This window comes from Tauraco erythrolophus, chromosome 1 (assembly GCF_009769465.1).
Source record: "Tauraco erythrolophus isolate bTauEry1 chromosome 1, bTauEry1.pri, whole genome shotgun sequence".
NCBI classification, from domain to species: domain Eukaryota; kingdom Metazoa; phylum Chordata; class Aves; order Musophagiformes; family Musophagidae; genus Tauraco; species Tauraco erythrolophus.
The window spans coordinates 107,788,098-107,810,566 of NC_141465.1; the positions used below are offsets into that span (position 1 = coordinate 107,788,098).

Consider the following 22,469-nt stretch of genomic DNA (forward strand, 5'->3'; position numbering starts at 1 on the left):
CGGGGCCAAAGGGCAGCGGCACAGCGAGCCATGGAGTGCGGGAGCGCGGGCCGGCCGGGCCTCGGTGCCGCGTGCTGAGGGGAGCGGCGCGGCGCGGCGGGGTCGTTGCGCGGCCGTCCTGAGGGGCTGCGGCCGCCGCTGCCTCGGCCGCTGCGCTTCCGCGCCCTTTCTCGTCCTTCGGCGGGAGAGCAGCCCCGGAACGCATCGGGAGCGGGCGCGGGTCGCCTCCGAGGCGGCGAGCAGCGCCCAGCGGGTCCGCCTTTGTCTCGTGCGCCGTGTCCAGCATCGCGAGGGCGTCGGCGCCGAATTCGCAGTGCCTAGGAAGATCCCAGGCCGCCTTTGTTGCCTTGCTTCCTTTTTTTTTTTTTTTTTTTTTCTGTATCCTCAAAGACTCTCAGTAAAGTCTTTGACCTGGTTATTATTTTTTTAAATTTTTATTCCCTCTATGTTTAAGTATCTACGTTGAATGAACTAATAAAGATGGATAAGAAATCATTTGAAACCGTGCTGGATGAAATTAGAAAGGTAACTTCTCGTTTTGTATGTTAGTTTAACCGTTTGGTGGTAGAGTGTTCCTCTTGATGAACACACGAGGGTGGGTGTTTGTGTTCTTTAAGAATCACTTCAGGATTCAATAAAGACTAAATTTCACCTCATTGTGAAGAACTGTAATCCTGTGTTGCCGGTGTATCTTACTTTTCGTGTGTCAGATAGAACAGTGTAACGCTGCTGTGGCATCCTTGCTGTCGTTGAGATATTTTTATTTTCTCAGAAAACTGAGATTGAATGCCCAGACTGCTGCAGCTGAGCTAGCACTGTGTGCGCTGAAGAGCAGTCATTTGAAATAAGCACTTGAATAAGCTTATCACAGCATCTTCACTGTCGAGGAAGATGGAGAAGAAAAGTCCAAATAGCCAAGTATCTTTTAACGCGGCGGGGGGGGCTGTCTTTGCTTGGCCTGACCGGAGACAGGAGTTTACAGTGTGAAGTATCACCTTTTTTTATGGTAGTTTAGGAGATACAACACAAATATGACCCGAAAGGGCTGATTTCTAAGCTATGCTCTGCTGCCCTTATTCAAAGCCACATCTCCCACAGCTCGGCAGTTTGCGCACACCTTCCTCCAGGATGTGAAATCCTGGGTTTCGGTGCGTGCTCTGAACTGTGCTGGTGCATCTCCTGTTAAAAAACTCACTGAACAAAATACCTACCGGTTGTGGGATGCAGAGATGTAAACCTAGGCTTTCTGTTGTCTGGCGGGTGCTGTCGTTTCTTTCTGTACAGAGGCCTGCTTTTAACAGGAGAGCTAGAAGTTAATTGTTGAGACAGTTCCCTAAATGCTGGAAATGCAAAAGGAGATAGGAAAAATCAGAATCTCTGAGATTACTGGTTTCTGTGTGCATGGGAAGTACAAACCTGGGATGACATATTTTGCTGTAGTTAAGCAGAGGTGATTTAAGCATCACAGTAGAACCGTTACATATCCTGCTAAAGCTGTGTTGGTGTGAAAATGAAGGGCTTGCTTCATATAAGATTGCAGATTATATGATTATGGCATAAATTGCAGATTATAAGATTATGGCAGAAAAGGAATCCTTAGTATTTTTGTGAGAGGTGTTTTTGTTGTGATGGATTGTCTAGGAGAGGTCATTTCCTTTACTTGGAACTGGGTGCTGCAGAGCTGAGTTTCAGTTCAGCTCTCTTCAGCGTGAGATGCAGTGATGATGGCTGCAGGTGTATTCCTCTTTTGGAGCATTTTGAGGTATAAAACACTGAGCACAAAAGCCTTAGTGATGAGTCTTTGTTGTCACTTACAAGCATTACACTGCACTTACAAGCATTTTACATAAGGTCATCGTCACAAATTCTCGTTTATAAGACAGGTATGTTCTGTGCTGTGTAACCAGCTAAAAACGTGGCAGCCTAAGATAATTCAGGGTCTCCAGTTCCCTCCCAACCTAAGAATCTTTGTGGAAAATCTGGGGAAAAAAGCCAAGGAAAAAATTGCACATGAATTGGTTCTCTGAGAATTGATGGTGGGAGGGAGTAATGTTTCAAATATTACTACTGCAGTGCGGCCCTTCAGAAGGCACTCTGTGGTTGCTAAAGACTTCAAACAAAAGGGCTTTTGACACGTGATTTCAGGCAGTTAGGTTTCCTGTAGGCTATCTGCCTGTATTCCCGTGAACCTGACTTACTGCTGATCTAAGGATCAGTGCTGTGCACTGTTACTAATAGCTGTGCTGTTTCAGTGCAACACTCATTTTCCAAATGCTTATTTTGTATCTTGGTTGCTGGATCTTTGTTTAAGCTTAATTTGTAGCTCTCTGGTAGAACCTTCTTTATTATGTTCTTCACAAGTCAGTTGCGTTACTGTGTTCCGTTTTCAGCCCTACAGTTAGCAGGAATGTGTATTCAAATGTCTTACTGGGTAGCTTAGTTCTGTCTTTCCCTGCATATATTTGTGATTAATAACAAAATAAAGTTTGGGGTGTTTTTTTCATGAATATGCATAGCAGTGCTTTGTTTGTGTTCTTATTACGAAGTCATTCAGTTGTTGATTTAAGGAGGAAGAGTGACATTTGTTTTGGCAAAGAAGTTTCTATATGACATACGAGGCTTTTTTCAAAATATATGAACAGAAGGAAGGGAGAGAAAAAAAAACTGAGCATGACAAGAGAAGTTCTTTTTTCCCTTGTGACTTCAGCGTGTCTGGTAGTGTTGGTCTCTTAACGAGGTGCAGAAAAGAAGGGGGTTGTCTCTGCTAGTGGGTTTCTTTCCACCTGTGCTACTCATAGTCAGGTAGCAGTGATGGGGAACTTCACACCTGTGTGGAGGGACAAAGACAAAAAAAAGAAGCAATAGAGGTAGGTTTTAGGAAAAGAAGATAGAAATGGGTGTGTGAGTGGAGCTGGAGATGATTTGAGAATTAGCATGAGAGCTAGCAATAGATGGGGGCCTTGGAAACTGGGGAAGAGAGGCGTGCGCACCATTTTGGGGCAGGAATCCTTTGCATCCTGTACATGTGTCAGTGAGCTGGGTATGAGGAGGCAGAGGAAGCCCTGGCTATTAGACAGCCCACGTGGTTATCAACAAAACTCTGGCGACTAAGTCAAAGGTGGTGGCCAGTACTATGTTAAACTACTCCGCTTCCTTTGTTTTCTGTGATTGTGTGTTAATGCTTGACCTGTGGGAAGGTAATGCTAAGGCAGCATCAACCTCTGGAGCAAGCTTTCTTGTATCCTTAATTCGGCCTGTAAAGACTTGTTGGCCAGTCTCTCCATAAATTCGCTGAAGTAAGATGCTTTGCTAATTGTTTTACAGGGAACATGCAAAGAGGTTGTGTGAATAATCAACTGTGTTACCTTGTTTAACGTAAAGTTGAGGTAAACCATAGAGGCACAAGGAAGAGAGGAGATGGTGTTCTCCCAGTAATTTCAAACAACAAAAAAAAGAAAAGGAAACAAATAAAAGAGCAAATGTTTTTAACGGAAGAATTAAATTGCATCTCTGCTTTTCATTGTTCTCTCAATTATCTAAGGAGTGTTCTGTTACTTAGAAATATTGCAGTGTAATCGATGCCAATGTTACTTTATAAGGTCAGATTTTCTTAGATGATTCTAGCAGATGATTATGCCGTAAGTATAATTTTTGAGGGACTAATTATGCGTCTTTTTTTCTATGTCTTCTAGGCTGTATTGACTGAATACAAATTAAAAGCTATTGAATATGTTCATGGATACTTTTCGAGTGAACAGGTAAAAGTCAACACTTTCATGGGTTTAATGGGAGCTACTGGGTTTTTGTATTTAGTAGCACAAAAGACTGTCTTCACTCATACTGAGGCTGATCATATTAGCTTTTTTATTTGTTAACCAAGGAGATTTAATTCCTGATTGTCATATCAGCATTAATCCGTTAAAATAGTTCCAAGTTACTTTGTTATCAAAATCACTGCTTTTGCATTCTTGTTCTGTGAGGAAAATTGGAGAAATTAATCATCATGGAATTTAGGATTATTTTGTATGTATTTTCTAAACTGGCATGTAGTAATAAGTATCCAGCTTATTTTGGTACTATGTAGCTTTTTTTTCCTTTTTCTGTTTCTTCTGGGGTTTTTTTGGTGTATGTTTGGTGAATGTGCTGTTTCAGATAGTGACAATTTATAAGCTTTTTCAGAAAGACTTAATTTTTTTATTCTAATGCTGTGACGGTTGTGCATATATGCAAATATATGGAAAGGAATAATTATCTATTTTAAGTATTTCCATAGAAAAACTTCATCTCATAACATAGAATTTTTAGATGCCTACTTAGAAATAAAAAGAACATTAGGTGTTGGTAGGCACTGATAATCAAACATCACAGACATATATATGTGTTTTAGCAGTACACCACTGTACTCCAAAAATGGGAAGATCGTATTGATGCTGTTAGCATGGGGTTTTTTATATCTAAATAAAAGACTAATTGAAGGCCTTTCTGTTGCAGGTTGTTGAGTTACTGAGATACTTTTCCTGGGCTGAACCACAGCTCAAGGCAATAAAGGCTTTACAACATGTAAGTTCTTGTGGCATAACCTTGTGGAGTAAGTTTGCCCTCTTAATCTCATTTTAGTTTTGTGATGTCTACTTTTGCAATTGATGGGTCAATCTACCCTTTAATCTTCAAAGTCTCCTCTTGATGTCTTTCTTTCTCAATGGTATCAAAATTTGAAACTTCATACTTTTAACCAGGGTGTCTTTTCTGACTAAAGCATCTTTTACTTTCCTGTGTATCACAGGAATAGATGTGGCCCTTTGTAACTATTGTTAATTTTCCTAATTTCTTTGCTTTTGGCAAGTGTTTTTTGGAGTTGCTTGTTCAGAATTTAGTGTACAAAGTCTCCTTCCCAATGGGAGGGAGAGAACATGAAATGTTTACTGAAATACATGATGGGAAGCTGTTACTGAGTTGCATTCTGTATTTAAGATAATTGTACTGCCTTATTTTACGTACACTTTTTTCTTTCTTGCTTACTTGTCAGAAAATAGTGGCAGTTCCGGCATCAAAAATGGTTAATATTCTCAACTGCTTCACATTCAGTAAAGATAAACTTATTGCCCTTGAAATCTTAGCTTCGTAAGTATCTCTTATGTTGTATTTCCTTAACTTGTGTTGGTTTTACTAGTGTTTGGTTATATAAAACTTTAAATACTTCTAGAAGGAAGCACTGTGGCCAGTTAAGGTAAAGCACAAATTCATTATTGATGGAGCTGTAAAAAGAAGAATTAGAAGCAGATATTGTGCAAAATTCCATCGTTCATTGGAATCTTGAGCATGCTGCTATGTGGGCTCCTGCCTGCTGGAAAACTGCCACTTCGCCAGTGTTTTTACAGTGGTCTTCAAACCTTGTAGAGAATGAAGAGGGCCTTGAGCTCATTTCTACTCGCTGAAACATAAAAGACTTGAGACCAGAGTCTTCTGGGCATTGACCCTTTTGCATGTGAAAAGCCTTCTAAATATTAACATACGTAAAAATGACTTAAGTAAGTAGTTCTCTAAAATTGACACATTTGATGTACAGGTCTAATGTCTATAAAAGGTGTATAGATATTACAAATTTGTGTTTACCCAGAAGATAGGGTTTTTTACTGAACACAGCTACTCGAAAGGATCTACTGTCTACATATGTTTATACTGGAACTCTTCTGCCTGGTTTAGGGGATTTACTATATGAAGTGTTGCTCTGTTTTCAGTTGAGGGTTGTTTCGCATTAAGTACATCTGCCTTGCATATGCATGCTATATATTGCAGCCAGCTCGGACATTTTGGGGCATATGAATTCATTATATAAATATCCATAAAACAGATAATTCTGAGGATATAGACATGCTTTCGAAGTCGAGCTTTAAGAAGCTGTGTCAATGCTTCTAGTGTCTTTCAGACCAAAACAAAACAGGATAGCCTAAAGGAAGTTCAGTGGCACATTAAACTAACCTGTTTTGCTTCTCGAAATGAGATTGGAGCTCATAGACTCTTTAGTTGCTGCACTTCAGCTGGTGTGGGGGAAAGCGTGGTAACTTCTTTAGCTGTTGAATTTCCACAGTGCAAGAGCATAATAAGGGAATCATGATATAGAAATCGTAACCCAAATCCATGTACTACTTATTTTGTTCATCAAAACTAGAGAACAAAGCTGAAAGTTCATTCACATTTTAATACAATTCTTTGAGATCATAGAATCATAGAATGGTTTGGGTTGGAAGGGACCTCAAAGATCATCTAGTTTCAACCCCCCTGCCATGGGGGGCAGATATTTTTAATGTCTTTGTTCTACATTCTGCTGATTCCATTTCTTCTAATATCCTCCTTGGGAAGCCCTCGTTTTTGGGGCTGTATTGTATTTTCAGTAGTTTGGATGGGGCATATAATGTTTGACAGCAGTAAAGGTGCTGTGGTCAGAGTTTTGAAAGAGGCAGGTAGAATCAAGCATCAGACTCCTTGTACATGCACACTTTGTTGTTAGTGTGTCTAGTGTTATTTTTGGGAGAGGAACGAGGAGAAAGGAAGGGTACTTTCTGGAACTGTGTGAGGGTTTTCACTAGCTCTGCAGAACATGAAGAGAATTGCTTTATCTTTTTCATTCTGGATTAAATAAGATTAAAATTTGTTTCTCTGCCAGTCTAGCAAGAAACAGTGGCGAACGAGTAGCTCTTGGTTTTCTGCTGTGCTGGGAATTGTGTGCTAGTAGTAATTAAAGCTTTCTAACAAACTGTTGTGATGCAAAATTCATTTTGTCAACATAGTTATTTTTGCCATAAAGTTTAGCCATCATTGTCCATTGTTCTATATTGATATTTAATTCTAATACCATGTTTTACTTACAGATATGAAGTCCATATTTGAGCCCGGGTTTCACTTTAATAATAATAGTAATATTATGATCTGAACAAATTATGGGTTTTTTTAATGTACTGTTGGGTACTGGCTGAGTAAATGTTGATCACTTTTCAGTAGTGCATTATTTCTGATGAGCATATGGAATGGCAGTAATCATCTCTCAATGTCTTCATTTATAGCAACATTGTTGATGCTCAGAATTATCGCCTTATTGAAGATCTGTTCAGAATTAATATGTCAGAGAAGAAAAGATGCAGAAGAATTCTTGAACAGGTAGTCAAGATACTGTAGTATCCCTGAGTCTGTCAAATACAGTATTGTTTCCATCCTTATGGTCATTGTGGGGTCAGGACTTACCATGAGGACTGCTGGGAACTACTAGTGGAAGACAAGCTGAAAGAAGCAGCTGCGAAAAGATAAGAGCTATGTAATACATGTGCAAAAAAATAGGAAGTTTCTGCCAGGCATTAGTATCTTATGGAAAAAGGGGCACAGAATTGCAACCAATGCTCAAGGAAACAGTCTGTTTGTTTTAGAGAACACCAAGTGCTTAACCCCAAGTTCAGTAAAAGCAGAGGTAGTCCTAGTAGAGTTATTCAAAACAAAGGACGCTTTGGCAGAACCTCATACTATTTGGACTATTTGGGAAGAAGATTTGAGACAAAGCTGTGCATTATTCTGTGTAGATTGATTCCTGCAGTCTGAATGTCATGAAATAGTAATTCGTTTCTTTAAAGCATTGAATTTGATAGAAAATAATGTCCTTTCTTGATTATTTTGCAGGCTTCAAAAACGGGTTGTAAGGCTCCTCATGCTATGATATCATCCTGTGGCATGATTCCTGGCAACCCTTATCCCAAGGGCAAACCAAGCCGCATAAATGGAATTTTCCCAGTAAGCATGATTCTATGCTTTTGCTTTTCACAGCATCTTTGATTTAAGATTCGTTATAGTATAACCACAACCAGGATTCACATACATGGAAGAAGTGGAATCAAAAGCAATGGTTTTTGTTGGGTTTTTTTTTATTACCTCATTCCATATTTATAGGGAACTTGCATAATTTTTATTTGCCCATTCTTTCTATACTGCTTCAATTAAGGATTACTGCCTAAATAAGACATTGTTCATAAAAGGAAAACATTGTAAACTCCAGCAATATTTGGCAGATTCAAGAGAGGTGTAAAGAGCCTTACTAGTAGATTGAGAAGATGACCTAATATGGTCGCTACAGTACTACTGCTAATCTTAGTGTAGTTCTTGAACAACCATGTGAAGTATTTCCTGTGAACACTCAAGGGACTGCAAAATGTAAGTTATCATGTCCACAAGTCAAAATGCAGAATTCTAGTTATGTCAGAAATGAGATCTGTTTAATATGTATCTCTTTCCAAAAGCTCAGTGTTTTAAAAATCAAGCTATTGGCATGCTCTTACTTAACGTTTTACAAGCCTAGAACACCTAGGGTTTTTTTTTCCTGACAAACATGGTTAAGTCTCACTTTCAGAATATTGACAAACTCGAATGTAGTTTAGAAAAAAAATCAAATATGGCAGAAATTCTATAGCAAGATTTACTTTTAAATTAATACTTAATAGTTTTAATTTTCTTCTGTTTCAGGGAACCCCTATCAAAAAGGACACAGAAGAATGTACCAGTGAAGGAAAGGGAATAGCAGCCCGTATACTTGGACCATCCAAACCAGTATGTCTAATAAATGAATAACTAAATGAAACTTCAAGAAAAAAAATCCAACCACCAGCCACTTCAATGAGGCTTTGATGTCAAATGCCATTATGTTGCAAGAAGACTGTAGATCAGCAATTTAAACAAAGCTAAACTTCTATAACAAAGATAATATGACCTAGTATTTTTTTATTTAACTTGAAAAGAAGCTCTAGTTTGTATCTGTGAGGGATAGGATTCTCTAGTGGATACAGTGTGGGTGCGTTGGAAGGCAGAATTTAAATTGTAGTAGCAGAAGAGAAAACTAAAAGCATTTTTAGCAGTCTGTCATGAGCTAGTGGCAGTTTTAGATACAAATAAATTCCATTTTTTATTACAATCTTTGAGGGTTGCCCCCATGAACATAAGAAATGCCTGCATCTTGGAAACTTGAATTACAGCAGTGCCTTAGAAGGAGGTTCTTGTTTCTTAACAACACAGCTGATCTGTATGTCAAAATTTTTAATTTTGGGACAAACTTTCAATGAACCTGATACTACTTTGTATTGTCCAAATGTTTTATTTTCACTTTTATTATGAGACATTTCCCACTAAGCTGTATTATTTAAAAGGGGCAGGTACCTTCATAAGTATTTGTTGATTTTAAATGTACTAAATCTTTAAAATGAGAAGTTAGTCCAAGACTGCAGAGTGTGAAGAATACAAGGCAGGAAGGAGTTCCCCTTCCCACCTGTATTCAGTATTGTATTAAAATCTAAAGGTATACTAGTGATGTTTGTTTCATTCTCTTCAGAGAGAGTGAAATATTTGCAGTCACTGTGGATATTATGCAGAAATTTGATATCAGATACTTTTTTCCAGTGAAAAACAGCTGTCTGTAGTAGTATCTGAATGTTAGCTTTTTGTCTGAGAAACATTAGGTAATGCTTTCACTATTGCTTCTTCCGTTTGTTTTTTGTTTATGTAGGCTCCATCAACCTACAATCCACACAAACCAGTTCCATACCCCATCCCACCATGTCGGCCACATGCAACTATTGCACCAAGTAAGGCTTCTATGTGTTTTAGCTTGATGCTATTGTTTCATCCATTAGCCTTTGAAGTAAAAGTGTCCAGTGTCAGTTTCTCTGACCATGATCATATCTGAAATTGCCTTGTGCTCCCTAAGCATGCTCTGGGTACTGGTTTCTATCTCTTCCCGTCATAACTGCAGAGTTGATAAAAAGAGGAATATATTGACTTCTTTTTCCAACATCCACATCATAAGGAAAATACGCAGTCCTGTTCTGATGACAAAATATTTCATTTATGGGAGGCGTTGTGCATGTAAGACAAGACCAGGGGTGCGTCTTTATTGTAATGTTAACAAAGTTTGGGCTTTGGCTTGACAAGTCTGTTGACTTCTTGCTGTGGTACCAAACTTAGGATATGGTCAGGCACAGCCTTGAATTGAGTGGAAGTATGTAGAAGCTTGCTGAAGGAAGGCGATCTGTTTCTCAGTTGAAGAGTTAATCTGTTTCTCAGTTGCCTTCAGCTTCACTTTCTCTTCATCACAATGGAGAGAAAACTGTTTCTTAAAAGAAAAGTTTAGGCATGTAGATTTCAGTCTCAGAAGGGACATAGTGATTGCCTTTTCCGATGTTTGGTCTGACCATTCCTAGGCTTGTGCCTTAGGTAAGATTGAGTCTTTCTTCATAAACGCCTCTGTCTTTGCCCTGCTCCATCAGTTTGATTCCAAACCTTTTCGGAAGGGAGCAAGGCAATTGCCATTTCTTTGGAAGACGAGGTTGGAGTGCTTGTGTAATCAGACTCTGGTCTTTTCGAGCAGAAGCTGAAAGCTTTTCCTAATCTCGCAATTCTGTACTGCAAAACAAGCAGTGCTCTGGTTAGGAAGCTTGCTTTTCACTGGTGTTAGGGATTTCAAGGAGTTTTTAAGGTATTTGGTAAGAAAGCGTGCTGGAGTTCTTAGCATACATGTTGAAGGGTGAGTCGTCTAACCAGCTTGATGTTTGCAAGTCTCTTTATAGTTGTTTTGGAAAAATGGGCACTACTAGTTGATAAAGTAAGTCTGATGGTTTGTGCCCTGGAGATGACCTGCTCCCCAGAAAGCGTACAGGAAACTTGCAGATTAGCTCAAATTTATGTTAAATAAATTCTGTCCAAAGTAAGTTAGGGCACAAAATTTGGCCTGTGACTAGATGTAAGTATCAGTACATTTTAGGATATGAGGTTTTGGGGCTTTATTAGGCTGCAGCATGTTTTTTAAAAAAAACTCTTGTGACAACAGAACTTGTATCTGATGGTATGTTTATATATATAAAAAATGTGTTCAATGAAATTGCAGATGCTGACCTGAAACTATTGAATATGATTGTTTTCAGGCACTGGTCAGAATGTTGTTTTGTTTTCTGCCTCTTACATGTATTGGTTTAATATTTCCTTCCTGGGTGGCGTAATGATTGTTAGTTACTTTTCTGATTTTCAGCCAAGGGTTGTCATGTAAGAAATGTTAACGTTAGGTAGAACTGTTATGGAAGTGTGAAATCAGGAAGGAGTTGTGTATGACAAATTACTGCACTTGGAGAATTGATCAAGTGCTGCCTTTCCCCCTAAAGCGTAAGTTCTTACGCTCTTAAAATATTCATTCAGAACCACTGTGAAGTGTAATTATGTTCCTGTGATTTAAATTCTGATGTTCTTCGTCAGAACTGTGTACCACAGCAAGACAACAGTTTGAGTTGCTCCAGAGGATAGGAGAGGAAAAAAGGTATTTTTTAATATGTCAAGTACAATAAGTATTTTATATTAAAATAATTTGCTAACCCACTTGAATTTCTTAACATTTAAAGAAATATTGAAGAATGATAGACAAGTCTTTGAGATGGGACATTTTCCTCTGAATTTTCTGACTGGGTGTTGGAGGGCCGGTCGTGGTCACTGCTTTGTGTTGGACTCTCTTGTTCATCAAGGCTTTAATGTTAAAGGAAGAGTTGCAACAGCCTGTGAGTTAAGAATAGAAAAAGAACAAATGATGCTGCAGACACTGTGAATCACTCCTCCTCTTTGAGTTTTTCAGGCAAAATGGAACTGAAAGCAATTGAAACCTGACTCTTTCAGGCTCTTTCAAGAGAACTGCCCTTACTAAAATTTGGATCACAATGCATGTCATTCAGGCAGGCATTGGCAAAAGCCAGCATCCAGCCAGGATGGCTAACTGGTCTGGCTTTTTGGAGAAGGAATGTCTTACAATCTTGAAAATGTTCTTTTAAAGGAAAAGACACCTGCTGGTTCATTTAGATATGGGTTCTTCTGACAACTGAGATGTGTTTTGCATTTGTTCTTTTAGGTGCTTACAACAATGCTGGCTTAGTACCAATGGCTAATGTCATAGCTCCAGGCTTGTCAGCTCCTCCCCCATATGCTGCTAATCAGGTGGTATCAGGTAAAGTATGCATACCTTTAAAAATGTTGATTTTTTTTTTCTAATTCATTGTTGTGAATGGATCATTCACTGCTGGAGTTTCATTTGCTTTTAAATAACAAGCTGTTGTTTTCTGTTTAGAAAATGAAGACCTTTCCAGCCAGGCAAAACCTTCCCAAAATCAAGGTAAATTGCAAATCCACAGGGGGATTTTTTCGTTGATTGTATCTTTGTTGTTTGTTCAGAAAATGTAAACAACTTATTTGTTTAGTGAGATTTTCATAAGCCTCTAAGTATTTAACTATTGTCGCAATAGGATCCCTTGAGAATTGAGAAAAAAAGTCATCTCAGGCATTTGTTGCTTAGAAGCATTGAAACGTTAAAATCTGGCGTTTTTGTTAACTCATTCAAGTTTTATATTTTTCAGCATATAACTGTGAGAAATCATGTGAAAAACAATCAAAATATGCTTTGCAATGAAGTGCACTGAAACACTTCAATAATGTCTTTGCAGTTGTTAAAAGTCTGGACATCTACTTGAAAACTCACTCACATTTTAATTTCATAGATTAGTTGCAATGGGAAGTAGAGGCAGATTATTTATAGCTTGTAAATCCGTGTGTAGAATGTCTTATCCCAGACTGTTACATCCAGCTATGTCTACTTGCACTTTTGTCTTACCCCTTAAAATCCAATTCTTTTTCTGGAAGAGAAAGTTGTGCATTTATTTTTTTGTCTCTATTTGTGTGGTACTTTACATGTTTTGTACACTTTGTACAAATCATAGTGATAAATCCCGTTATGAACTACCTATATGAAGGCTTTGATAATACTTTGTTAGGTTTGACAAACAGAAATTGAGAATCTACTGATTATTGTGTCAGGCATATTAACAAATACCCATAATAGATAAAATGATCGTGATAAGTTTAGCTCCTGTAAATATTTCTAGGAAAAAAACAAAGTTACATTTTGTTTTTTCTCCTCTATGCCCAGAGATAGTTCTACAGAAATGTTGCTGTTGCAAAGAATCACATTTAAGTGTGCATGTATTTACAAGGTAGTTTATACAGCTAAATGGATCCAGTGTAAGGAATAAAATCTTCTCTTAGGAGGAGGAATTCAGTAACGGCTCTGAGTTCTATTGCAGCTGTATTTATCTGATGATTATTTTGGCTGTCAGGATTAACAACTGTGATCTTTAGGAGAGTCTTCAGCTTGGAAATAGGATGAGGAAAGAATGGAATCCAGAGCTGAGCAGGCTGGGTTGAGGTTTTTTGGAAAAGAATATGTAAAAGGAAATAGTTTCTTTGCAAACTTGCTAGTTTCAGTGTTTCAAGATACATAAAACAGGAGTTTGTCATATCAACTTAGGTCCAAGATTTTAAAGTTTCTGGTTTTGGGTTTGTGTGTGTACATGTTTAGGCAAGAGAGAAATCTAAGCTGTTATAGAGTAATGAGTGATGAGTTTGGTTGGATCAGTGATTTGCTTATAGTTGAACAGATTATTTTAAAAGTAAAATAAAGCACAAGGATTGTTTGAGAGGAATGATTAATTAACGCATTCGTATTCCACAGGAAACTAGATAGAGGCATATCAAGGCTCTTGGCATGCCAACGTTCATAAATGCAGCTTCTTTCCATTAACCTCCACCTCCCCATTTGCAGTGTGCCGGCCTGTTTTCCTCCAGCTCGACTTATGTGTCTTTGACTTACTTTGTAGGGTTGATACAAGCTGATATTCCTAGTGGCAGGTTCTTGCCTCGATTATAAACACCTGACTTCAGACTTACAGAAATATTTGTTGATAAAGTCAAGTGCCAATGTTAGTTTAATACTGTAGTGTGATACATGAATTTAAAAGTGTACCTTCTTAGAATCAAAATCTGAAGGAAACACAGTGAAGAGAATGACCTGATTTTGAAGGAAAGAAAAATACCAGCACCTGAAATCAGCTTTCTTCAGTTGTTGACTAAACGTCTCTGAAATCATAATACATTGAATTAACTGGTTCTGAAGGAAATTCTGACCTTCAGTGAGAGTGGATGCAGAGGAGCCCAGGTGATCTGATGCTGATGGAATATTAGATCTGGTTTGGGTACTGCCAGGTGTTAGAGTCCAGAGGGAGGGTGTTTACCTTTATCATTTAGACATTCTTACCGAGTATATTTCAGTATCTGTCTTGCATGAGATAACGAAGAGGTAGCAGATGTCACAAAGTGTTTTAAAGAGGAGTGGTAGCCTATGTGATGTACAACTTGTGTGATGTGTTTGTACGTACCTTTTTGTTTTGTTTTCATAGGCTCCAGTGTTCATTGTTTATGTACAGATATTGTATGTTAGCTATTGCCTGTGTATCATATTTTGAAATGCTGTATAAAATGTGTTTGTGTTGATTTTTTCAAACATTTCTGACAGTTTCAAGTATTCTTACCAGTTTTGTTTCTTTGCAGCTTTTTCTGCACAAGCGAATCAGCTCTTTACTCCTCATGGTTCTAATCCTTCAACACCTGCTGCTACTCCAGTCCCTACCCCATCACCTGTCAAGGCAATAAGCCATCCATTAGCACCTGCAACTCCACTCATCTCTGGGATGAACATGTCTACCCCTGTCCTTCCTGTTTTCCCAGGACAGGTCTCCTCTTCCATCCATACATCTCAGCCATCCACCCCAACCCCTACTGTCATCAAATCCCTTTCATTACCTGGTGTTCCTGTCACATCTATTCACAGTGCAACCTCTACCCCCATCCCTGCAGTTTTTTCTGGGCTGGCTTCTATACCCACTGCTACGCCAGCTCTGCAAGGTTCTTCCACCCCGTGCGCCACGTCTGCACCTAGTGAAGCTTTCCCATCTGCTACCGCACCATTTGCTGGCCTCCCGTTTTCTGCAACCTCTTCAATTGCTTCCTCTAATAATCCCACTCCATTGTCATCAGTTTTTGCTGGCCTCCCTTTGTCCTTGCCGCCCAGCACCCAAGGGATTTCTAGTCCTGTTCCATCTACAATTGCTAATTCTCCTGCCACTACCATTCCTGGTTCGCTTAGCTTGCCTAACCCAATTTTGTCTGTCTTAAAGGGATTTCTGACATCAAATGACACTTCATTAATCAATTCATCTGCTTTACCTTCTGCTATGACAAGTGAGCTTGCTTCTTTGTCCGCTCTTGCTAATCAAAGCTCTGACCCTCCCACTTCCTCTGTCAACAAATGTTATACTCCATCAGCCACCCCCACCCCACAGCGTTCCTCCACACCCGGGCTAGCCATTTTTCCAGGTCTTCCATCCCCATCTGTAGCCAATTCTAGTTCCACTCCTCCAACATTGCCTGCACAGTCACCGTTAACCACTTCACCATCGATTATGCCAGTCAACTGTGGCTCATCAGCCTCTCTCTTGCATGGCACAAGCCCTACTACTCCTGATCAGCAGCTCTCATCAGCCCCAGCTGCCACAAGTATCCCAGTTCTGGTCAAAACAGAACCCATGAGTCCTACCCTCTCGGCCTTCAAAGGTCCTTCTCATTCGGCTGGCCCTTCTCATGGCACTATAGGACTGTCAGCGCTCGGGCGCGCATACACCTCAGCAGCTTCAGTGCCAGTCAGTTTACCCAGTTCCCTGAATCCAGCGCTATCGGGTCTCTCCTCTTTGAGTGCTCCTTTAAACAATTCCAGTTCTCTGGCTTCCCTTTCCCTCGCCCCACATGGCTCCTCTGCTCCCATTGCCCCTGTGTTCAATGGACTTCCTCCTTTTACGTCTCTAACCAGTAACTTTGCTTTTACTGGTAATCCAGCACTTACACCACCTGTCACTCTGCCAGGGTCTTTGTTAGCCACTCCGTCTACAACCGCTTCAGCCGTGTCTGCCCCTCATGTGAGTTCCACTGCCGCCGTACTCTCAGGACTCGCCGCCTCAGCAACAGTCTCTGCTCCTCCCTTCTCGCTTAACTTGTCCAGTGCCGTCCCTTCCCTTTTTTCTGTTGCCCAGGGACCTCTGGGATCATCAAACCCATCCTTCCCTGGTTTTCCTGTCTCTAACACACCCTCTGTCACTCCTGCTCTCCCTTCTTTCCCTGGCCTCCAGGCATCTTCTGCAGTAGCAGCAGTTGCACCGTTGCCGGCAGCTGCCACAGCCCCATCTCCGGCTCCGGTCCTGCCAGGGTTTGCCTCGGCCTTTAGCTCAAACTTCAACTCTGCACTTGTTGCACAGGCTGGGTATGTTTCTGTTTCTGAAGGAGGTCAGAACCATTTCTTTTTCTCTTGAGCAAAACACTAATTTTACTTTAGGCGTAGACATTATTTTCACTCAGTAGTTACAGTTAATTAATTGATTTCCACCTGTCTTTAGAAACTGATATAGTAGTTACTAAACAGGTTGTCCTCAGTAGTCCCCGTTACCACAGTCTAATCCAGTGAGGTGCTGAGTGATATTTCCCAGATGAGGATACTTGGCACCTCCTAGGCTTTTACAAGAATGGATTCCACGTGGGCATCCATTGACACATCCAGGTAATAGCAGGCAATATCTTAGATATTCCTATGTTTTAAGGAAGTACTCAGCATTAACTTCTGTCTGTAAAGTTTTTTTTTCATGTGCAAATTGTAGGCACAGACGAGGTACAAAAATTTCCCAGTTCCCTTCTTAGGTATGCTCCAGACAGTCTTGGTTTGTGTGTGCATGAATAATTTGTAGGTGGGTAGAGACTGGGCTTCTGTTTGGAAATTCTGGCCTTTATGAGGTTTAGAGAAAGAGATGCTTTTCTAAGTTATGTAGTCATAATCTTAGAGAGAGAGAAACGTAGGATAAAACGTGATACAGATGTTCCTAATAATAGCTGCATCTTGACATTCTTTCAGCTTGACTTCTGGACTACAGACACCAGGAAACGCAGTTTTTCCTGGTCTTTTATCTCTCCCTGGTATCCCTGGCTTTCCCCAAAGTGCCGCACAATCTTCCTTGCAGGAACTGCAGCATAGTGCGGCGGCACAGTCAGCACTACTACAGGTAACGTGCCTATTTATTAATACCCTTTTGATTCCAGTAATTGTTTGAGCATGTACTTGCGTGTTAACTTCCTGGAATTAGTTTAAGTCAGTAAATGATTAAAACCCCTAACCTGTTTGAGAACTGATTGCAAGGGTGATGATAAAGAACAGCTTATATTAACTTCTTACTCAAGGCCAATGTACAGTGCTTCTGGACGTTATGAATGTGATCAAACCCTTTTTGAAAACGCTTTGTAAAATGGAGAGGAGTGAAAGAAAAAAGAAATGATACGCAAGTGAAATTGTTGCTAGGTTTGTGTTAAATCTAATGAGCTGACCGTGTAGTTGCAAAATTTGTGCTCAGTTCCAGTCTGACATTTTAATACTTAAAGAATTCTGTGTAAAACCACTTTGTTGTGACTTACGTGCCTCTCTACACACACAATCAGATTGTCTTCAATTTGTGTCTGCCGTGATTGTGCCTTTCTCTTGGTAGTTGCCACAAATAGAATTGTTGTAACACAAGCTTGAGGTGGCTTTAGGTAATGTGTAGTTTCATCATCTCTCTTGTTTCAGTCATCAGCCTACTTAAGTTAACTGAGACTATCATCAGAGTTTTAGTTTGCCTTTTGTTAAAAACGGCCTCTGTACAGATGAAGGATTCTGGTAGGAAATTTGTCATCCTCTACAAAACACTAAAAAAGGCAGTTGAGTGTCTTGAATTAATGTTTTCTCTTTTCTGTGGCACATCAGTTTTTGAAATGGAGCATGTATCTTAAGTACTGTTCAATATGCAGAATATTGTCAGATACCTCCTGAATATCAGGGGGAATAGATTGGAAGGAGCAAATTACTTAAGCTAGGCCATGCTGCCTTTGCAGCTCAGGAATTTATTTATTCTGTAGAAATCTATGTATGCAAATTGCATGGAGGAAATGTCAGTTTTCTTATTTGCAAGTTCCAGTCGCTAAAATTAACACTTAGCTACTCGAGCAATGAAGTTCAAAGTCAGTGAAATACTACAGCTCCTGATTAAGCTATGCCTTCCAAATCAGCTGGTGCTTAGTCCACTGGGAAGTAAACACCATTAATGCTTCTTCATTTTCCCTCTTAATCCAACTGCTTTCCTCATTCTGTGATTCTCTGGTGTTTCAGAGCCTAGTTGCACTACAGCTTAGCATCCGCATATGGATACATTGTTCATCTCTGCTCTCTGCATACTTCAGATGGTACTTGGTTTATTTTGGCTTGAGTAGGACTGGTATTGTGCCTGACATTTTGCTTGATTTAGATTTTTGTTTGTTTTTATCAGTGCTGTTTCCTAACTTCTTCTCTTCCTTGAAGGCACATTCTGCTTCTGCTCTGGAGAACTATACAGCTCAGCCTGAAGGTTTTGCTAACTATCCATCAACACCAGGAACACCATTTTCATTGCAGACCAGTCTGCCCCAGAGTGGATGGCAATAAATACCAGACATTTTTAGAGACTGCAGTGGTTGCTTGACAGAGCCTGATTCTATTCACTTTGAAGGCTATCTCTGCGTTAGTGGGAGCATGGTCTGAATTGGGGAAAGAGGGGGAAAACATGAGGATAAAATGATTCCAGGAGGCTGTGTCAGATGTCAAACCTAATTTGTGATTGCATTTAATTGATTCAGGGTCTGATCCTGTGAATTGCTGAGCATCCTTGACTCTCCTTTTAGCTTGAGAGTTGAGTGTTTGGTGTCTTACAGGATCAGGAACCTTCAAACAGACATTTATGTAAATAGAGCACTTGGCTGTCAAACTGAATGAGGAGAACAAGTATACTTGATAGTATGTACAAGCACCTATCCGTCTGTTATGTTTTGTACGGTATATGTGGTTAATATAGAATGAGATCTAGACTGAAACTAGATACGTAAAGCGGTAGACGATCTTTCGTCTAGATGCACACTTCTTGTGTGTGCATAAATCAAGGTCAGTTTATGGTTCTTCGGATCTTTTCTTCATATGTGTGAAGGTCTCCTGTTAACATCAGCAGTGTGTTAAGGGGAGGCCAGATGACAGGGGTGTGGGGGTTTTCTTACGCTTTTAAATATTGTCATGGGCTTGCTGCTGAATTGAGTACTCCTTTGAATCCGAACAGGAGAGCTAGGAAATGATGCTGTACTGTATTTGGGTAGAAGTGGGTTATGTTTTACTGGAGTATGGTTTAGCTAGCTGAGAATATGTCTTTCCAAAGTGCATAACAGCATTTTCATTTGCCTCTAAAATAATGTTCCATAACCTTCTCCCTGCCCCCACACTTCTCTGTGAATGAAATAATTATGCTGCGGATAGGCTGCCTATCCGGCACTTTTGACTGCAGACTTTTGTGAATGTTTACAGACATGGGTCAAATTCCTCTCTCCCTTATAAACTCACTGGTTCTCTCTATGCTTTTCGGCTATAAACCGCAACTTGATGGTGCTTATGTTACCCTGTGAATGTAAGTGGGAGCAGAATTTGGACCGTGGATTTTTTTAGTATTTTTCCTTGGAAAATGTACCTGATTTTAAAGGCATATAGCTAAATTAACTGTATTGGTTAGGAAGGGTTATGACGCAGCATATAGAAAGGTCTTGCTTTGTTAGTGACATTCAGTTGTGCACTCTTCTGATAATGTTAGTACCTGTGGCAATGTGTAACACATCATTGAATATCATCTGTTTAAGATCATAGAATCATAGAATCATAGAATCATAGATCAAGATAAACTCTTGATCGTGTTCTAGAGACAATAGAGATGAATGATATTCAATCCTGTGATTAAATTAAAACGTAGAGGCTACTATACTGTAGAAAAGCTCTGCACCTAGAGTTTTACTTTTTTAAAGATGAATTCTGCTGGGAGATGTTGCTAATGTATTTTCTTTCAAGATGTGAACAAACTTTTTTAGAACATTAATGGAAATTCCTGTATTGGTTTTTAACACAATTTTTTTTTAATAAAAAGTTTACAGTCATGGCGAAAAGGCTTTGCTGACTATTTACATATTTACCTAAAATACAGATGAATAAACTTGTTTTTACTAAGAGACTTTGTAATGTTTGATCTTGCTTATCCTGTTTATTTATGATGCAGAAATGTATACTGAATTGTAAAATTGGTTTCCTAAAGAGTGGTGATAGAAATATTCTATGAAGTGTTCAGATAAAAAATTTAAATAGTGTCCTTGATACTTTGTCAGCTTGTTGAGTAGTCTTGCATTTTGATAATCAAATTTACATATTACTTTAAAGATTAAAATATACTGCACATTTTTTATTTTGTGAAACCTGTTGAATTCTAACGATTCTCCACTCTGGACTGCTTTTAAAATCTGTGCCTTATATCTTGACTCAAAAAATCTGTCGTCTTTCATTTTACTTTTCTTCTCATTCTTTTCATGACTGGTTCTTTGTAGATTTGTAGATCACTTGGAGAAGGAGAAAATAATGATATAGTTATCTTCTCAAGAGCAAATTGGATTTTGTCCCATAGATGTAAATATAATGTGGTTCAAAGTCAGTAAGCGTTTTGTAACCTTGCCGAGGTGCTGAGTTTGATCTCTGGTTTGAGTCCTGGTTTCCCCATCAAGCGATCAAAGTTTAAACTAATCTACATTGCCTTGTAGTCAAAAACACGTACCAGACATCAGCTGTTATGCAGTGTTTTGTCAAAAGTAAGCAGTTTCTGCAAACATGTACTAAATGGTCATGGGGTGTAGGGGGTGGAGTTTTTTTCTGTCTGAACGTTGGACAACTCAAAGATGCCTGAGAGACTGTGAAGCCCTGTTTCTCCAAAAGAAAACACATGAGAGGTGGTGAATATCCACTGTATTAAATGCTGTTCTGCTGAAACAACGTACTCGCTAAGTGGTGTCTGGCCACTTTACCCGGGAAAGACGATTTCCTGCACAGCTGATGTAGTTTTATGTGGAAGCTCGTCGTCAATGTTAGACAAGTGAACAAATAGGTTAAGAGCGTTAAACTGTCAAGTTTTTTTTTTGTCTAGAATGGGCTCTCTGATTCTTACGAAATCATATTGAGCAGGATTTTGTGAATTGAACTTTCCAGTGTTTAGGATTAAGGTAAGTTTCAATTTCTTAAGTATTTCTCCTGATGTAAAATTTTTTTATTAATTTTTTTCTCTTCAGGAATAAAGTCTGTGTTCTGCATTGCAGCAAACTGCTGTGACCTAGCCTTGGAATTTCTGAAGGAGGTGATTTGTCCTGAGCTCTTTTGTGCTTACTTGAGCACCATTTTTAAAAAGCCAAGGAAAAGTCTGCTCCTGAGGCAAGCCATGCCAGATCTTACACTGAGCCTGTGCTGGGAAAGGGCAGGTGCTGTATAACTTCATTCTAGACTAACTATGATTTTTTCAGCTATGTTGACAGACTGCAAAGATAAGGTGTAATGAAATGTTCTTTGAAATAAAGTCTTTATTCAGAACAACTAAACATGTTGAGATTGTGTTTGCAAATACAAGTTTCAGTATTTCTTTCAAGTGCTTTAATTGCAGCTGTAAAGAATATGAGAGAAACGGAGCAATTTTCTGTCCTCTTCTTCCTTTGTTTGCAAGTGAGTGTTGTGAGTTTGACTGGGTCTGGAAGGAAACTTGCCATGGTATGGACGTTCTTACTTTCTTGCAAATTGCCTTCCTTTCTGGATTGAGATGGGAGCAATCCCTTTGACTGTCTCTCATTTTTACTCCTGCCATCTCCCCATCTTCAGCTGTTGGCAGCTGATGCCATTTTCACGAGGAGGAAGAGCAATATGGAGATGTTCCTACAAATAGGATGGTACTGTTAATCTTCTCCATGTCCTGTCCCTTCTTCTAAATTTTGATCTGGGGAAAAGGAATGATGAGCCTGAAGCAAATAGTGTCTAGGCAGAATTCAGCACCAGGAAAAGACTAGACTGAGAAATCTTTCGGCAGTATCCAATGCCCAGTGCATGAGAAAGAAAGTAAGGGCCTACAAAGGTCAGAAAAAGACAGAACTGAAACCTACAGCTTCGTTATATGAAGATCTCGTGTGAGGGCTGCCTGATGACTTTTTTGATATTTTGAGATAGGCGCTGTTCAGAAATGGCTGTGTGTAAGAATTTCTGTTCTGGTTTTAACAAACTTTGAAGTGGATGCTTAGTCTGTAGGATTAAGTCTCTGTGACTGGGTGATGAGGTAAGTGGGAGCAACTGGATACTTGAGGGAAATCTCAAAGGGTTGGTGCCATTTGCAAATGGAGCAGTTGGTACCGAGAGCTACCTTTGTGCTGCTTTCGGAGCAGAAGTTGAAGGCTTTAGCTACCTCAGCACGCTGCAGAAATAGCTGAACTGCCACTGACCTGAACTGTGTTCGTCTAATTTTGCTTCTGAGTCGATAAGTCCTGCTAAAGTGGCCTTGGACACAAACTGGTTTTCCGTGTGGCACTGCTCTGCGGCACAGGGCTGCACCAGGCTGTTCAGCACCTGTGAACTTGCAGCTTGCAAA

The 22,469-nt window shown here is 39.6% G+C and overlaps 1 protein-coding gene across 7 annotated transcripts; it reads left to right on the plus strand.

Moving 5' to 3' along the window:
* The first annotated feature begins 253 nt into the window (after positions 1-253).
* Positions 254-21,383, plus strand: PROSER1 (proline and serine rich 1). Of its 7 annotated transcripts, none has more exons than XM_086620881.1 (13): positions 254-525; positions 3,693-3,758; positions 4,492-4,560; positions 5,027-5,121; positions 7,062-7,155; positions 7,666-7,776; positions 8,503-8,586; positions 9,536-9,614; positions 11,915-12,010; positions 12,131-12,175; positions 14,443-16,204; positions 16,847-16,994; positions 21,136-21,175. In XM_086620881.1, exons 1-13 carry the CDS (start codon positions 481-483, stop codon positions 21,139-21,141), a joined length of 2,700 nt encoding a protein of 899 aa, XP_086477007.1. In that variant the 5' UTR covers positions 254-480; the 3' UTR covers positions 21,142-21,175. The 7 variants fall into 7 exon arrangements, with proteins under 7 accessions (XP_086477007.1, XP_009979169.2, XP_086477000.1 ...); XM_009980867.2 differs by lacking the exon at positions 21,136-21,175 and adding an exon at positions 18,320-19,664; XM_086620874.1 differs by lacking the exons at positions 3,693-3,758; positions 21,136-21,175 and adding an exon at positions 18,320-19,664.
* The last annotated feature ends 1,086 nt before the right edge of the window (positions 21,384-22,469 follow it).

Coding starts and splice junctions, on each gene's coding strand:
- PROSER1 (XM_009980867.2), top strand. CDS start 481: ATGGATAAGAAATCATTTGAAACCGTGCTGGATGAAATTAGAAAG. Junction 3,759..4,491: donor GATACTTTTCGAGTGAACAG/GTAAAAGTCAAC, acceptor TTTCTGTTGCAG/GTTGTTGAGTTACTGAGATA. Junction 7,777..8,502: donor GCATAAATGGAATTTTCCCA/GTAAGCATGATT, acceptor CTTCTGTTTCAG/GGAACCCCTATCAAAAAGGA.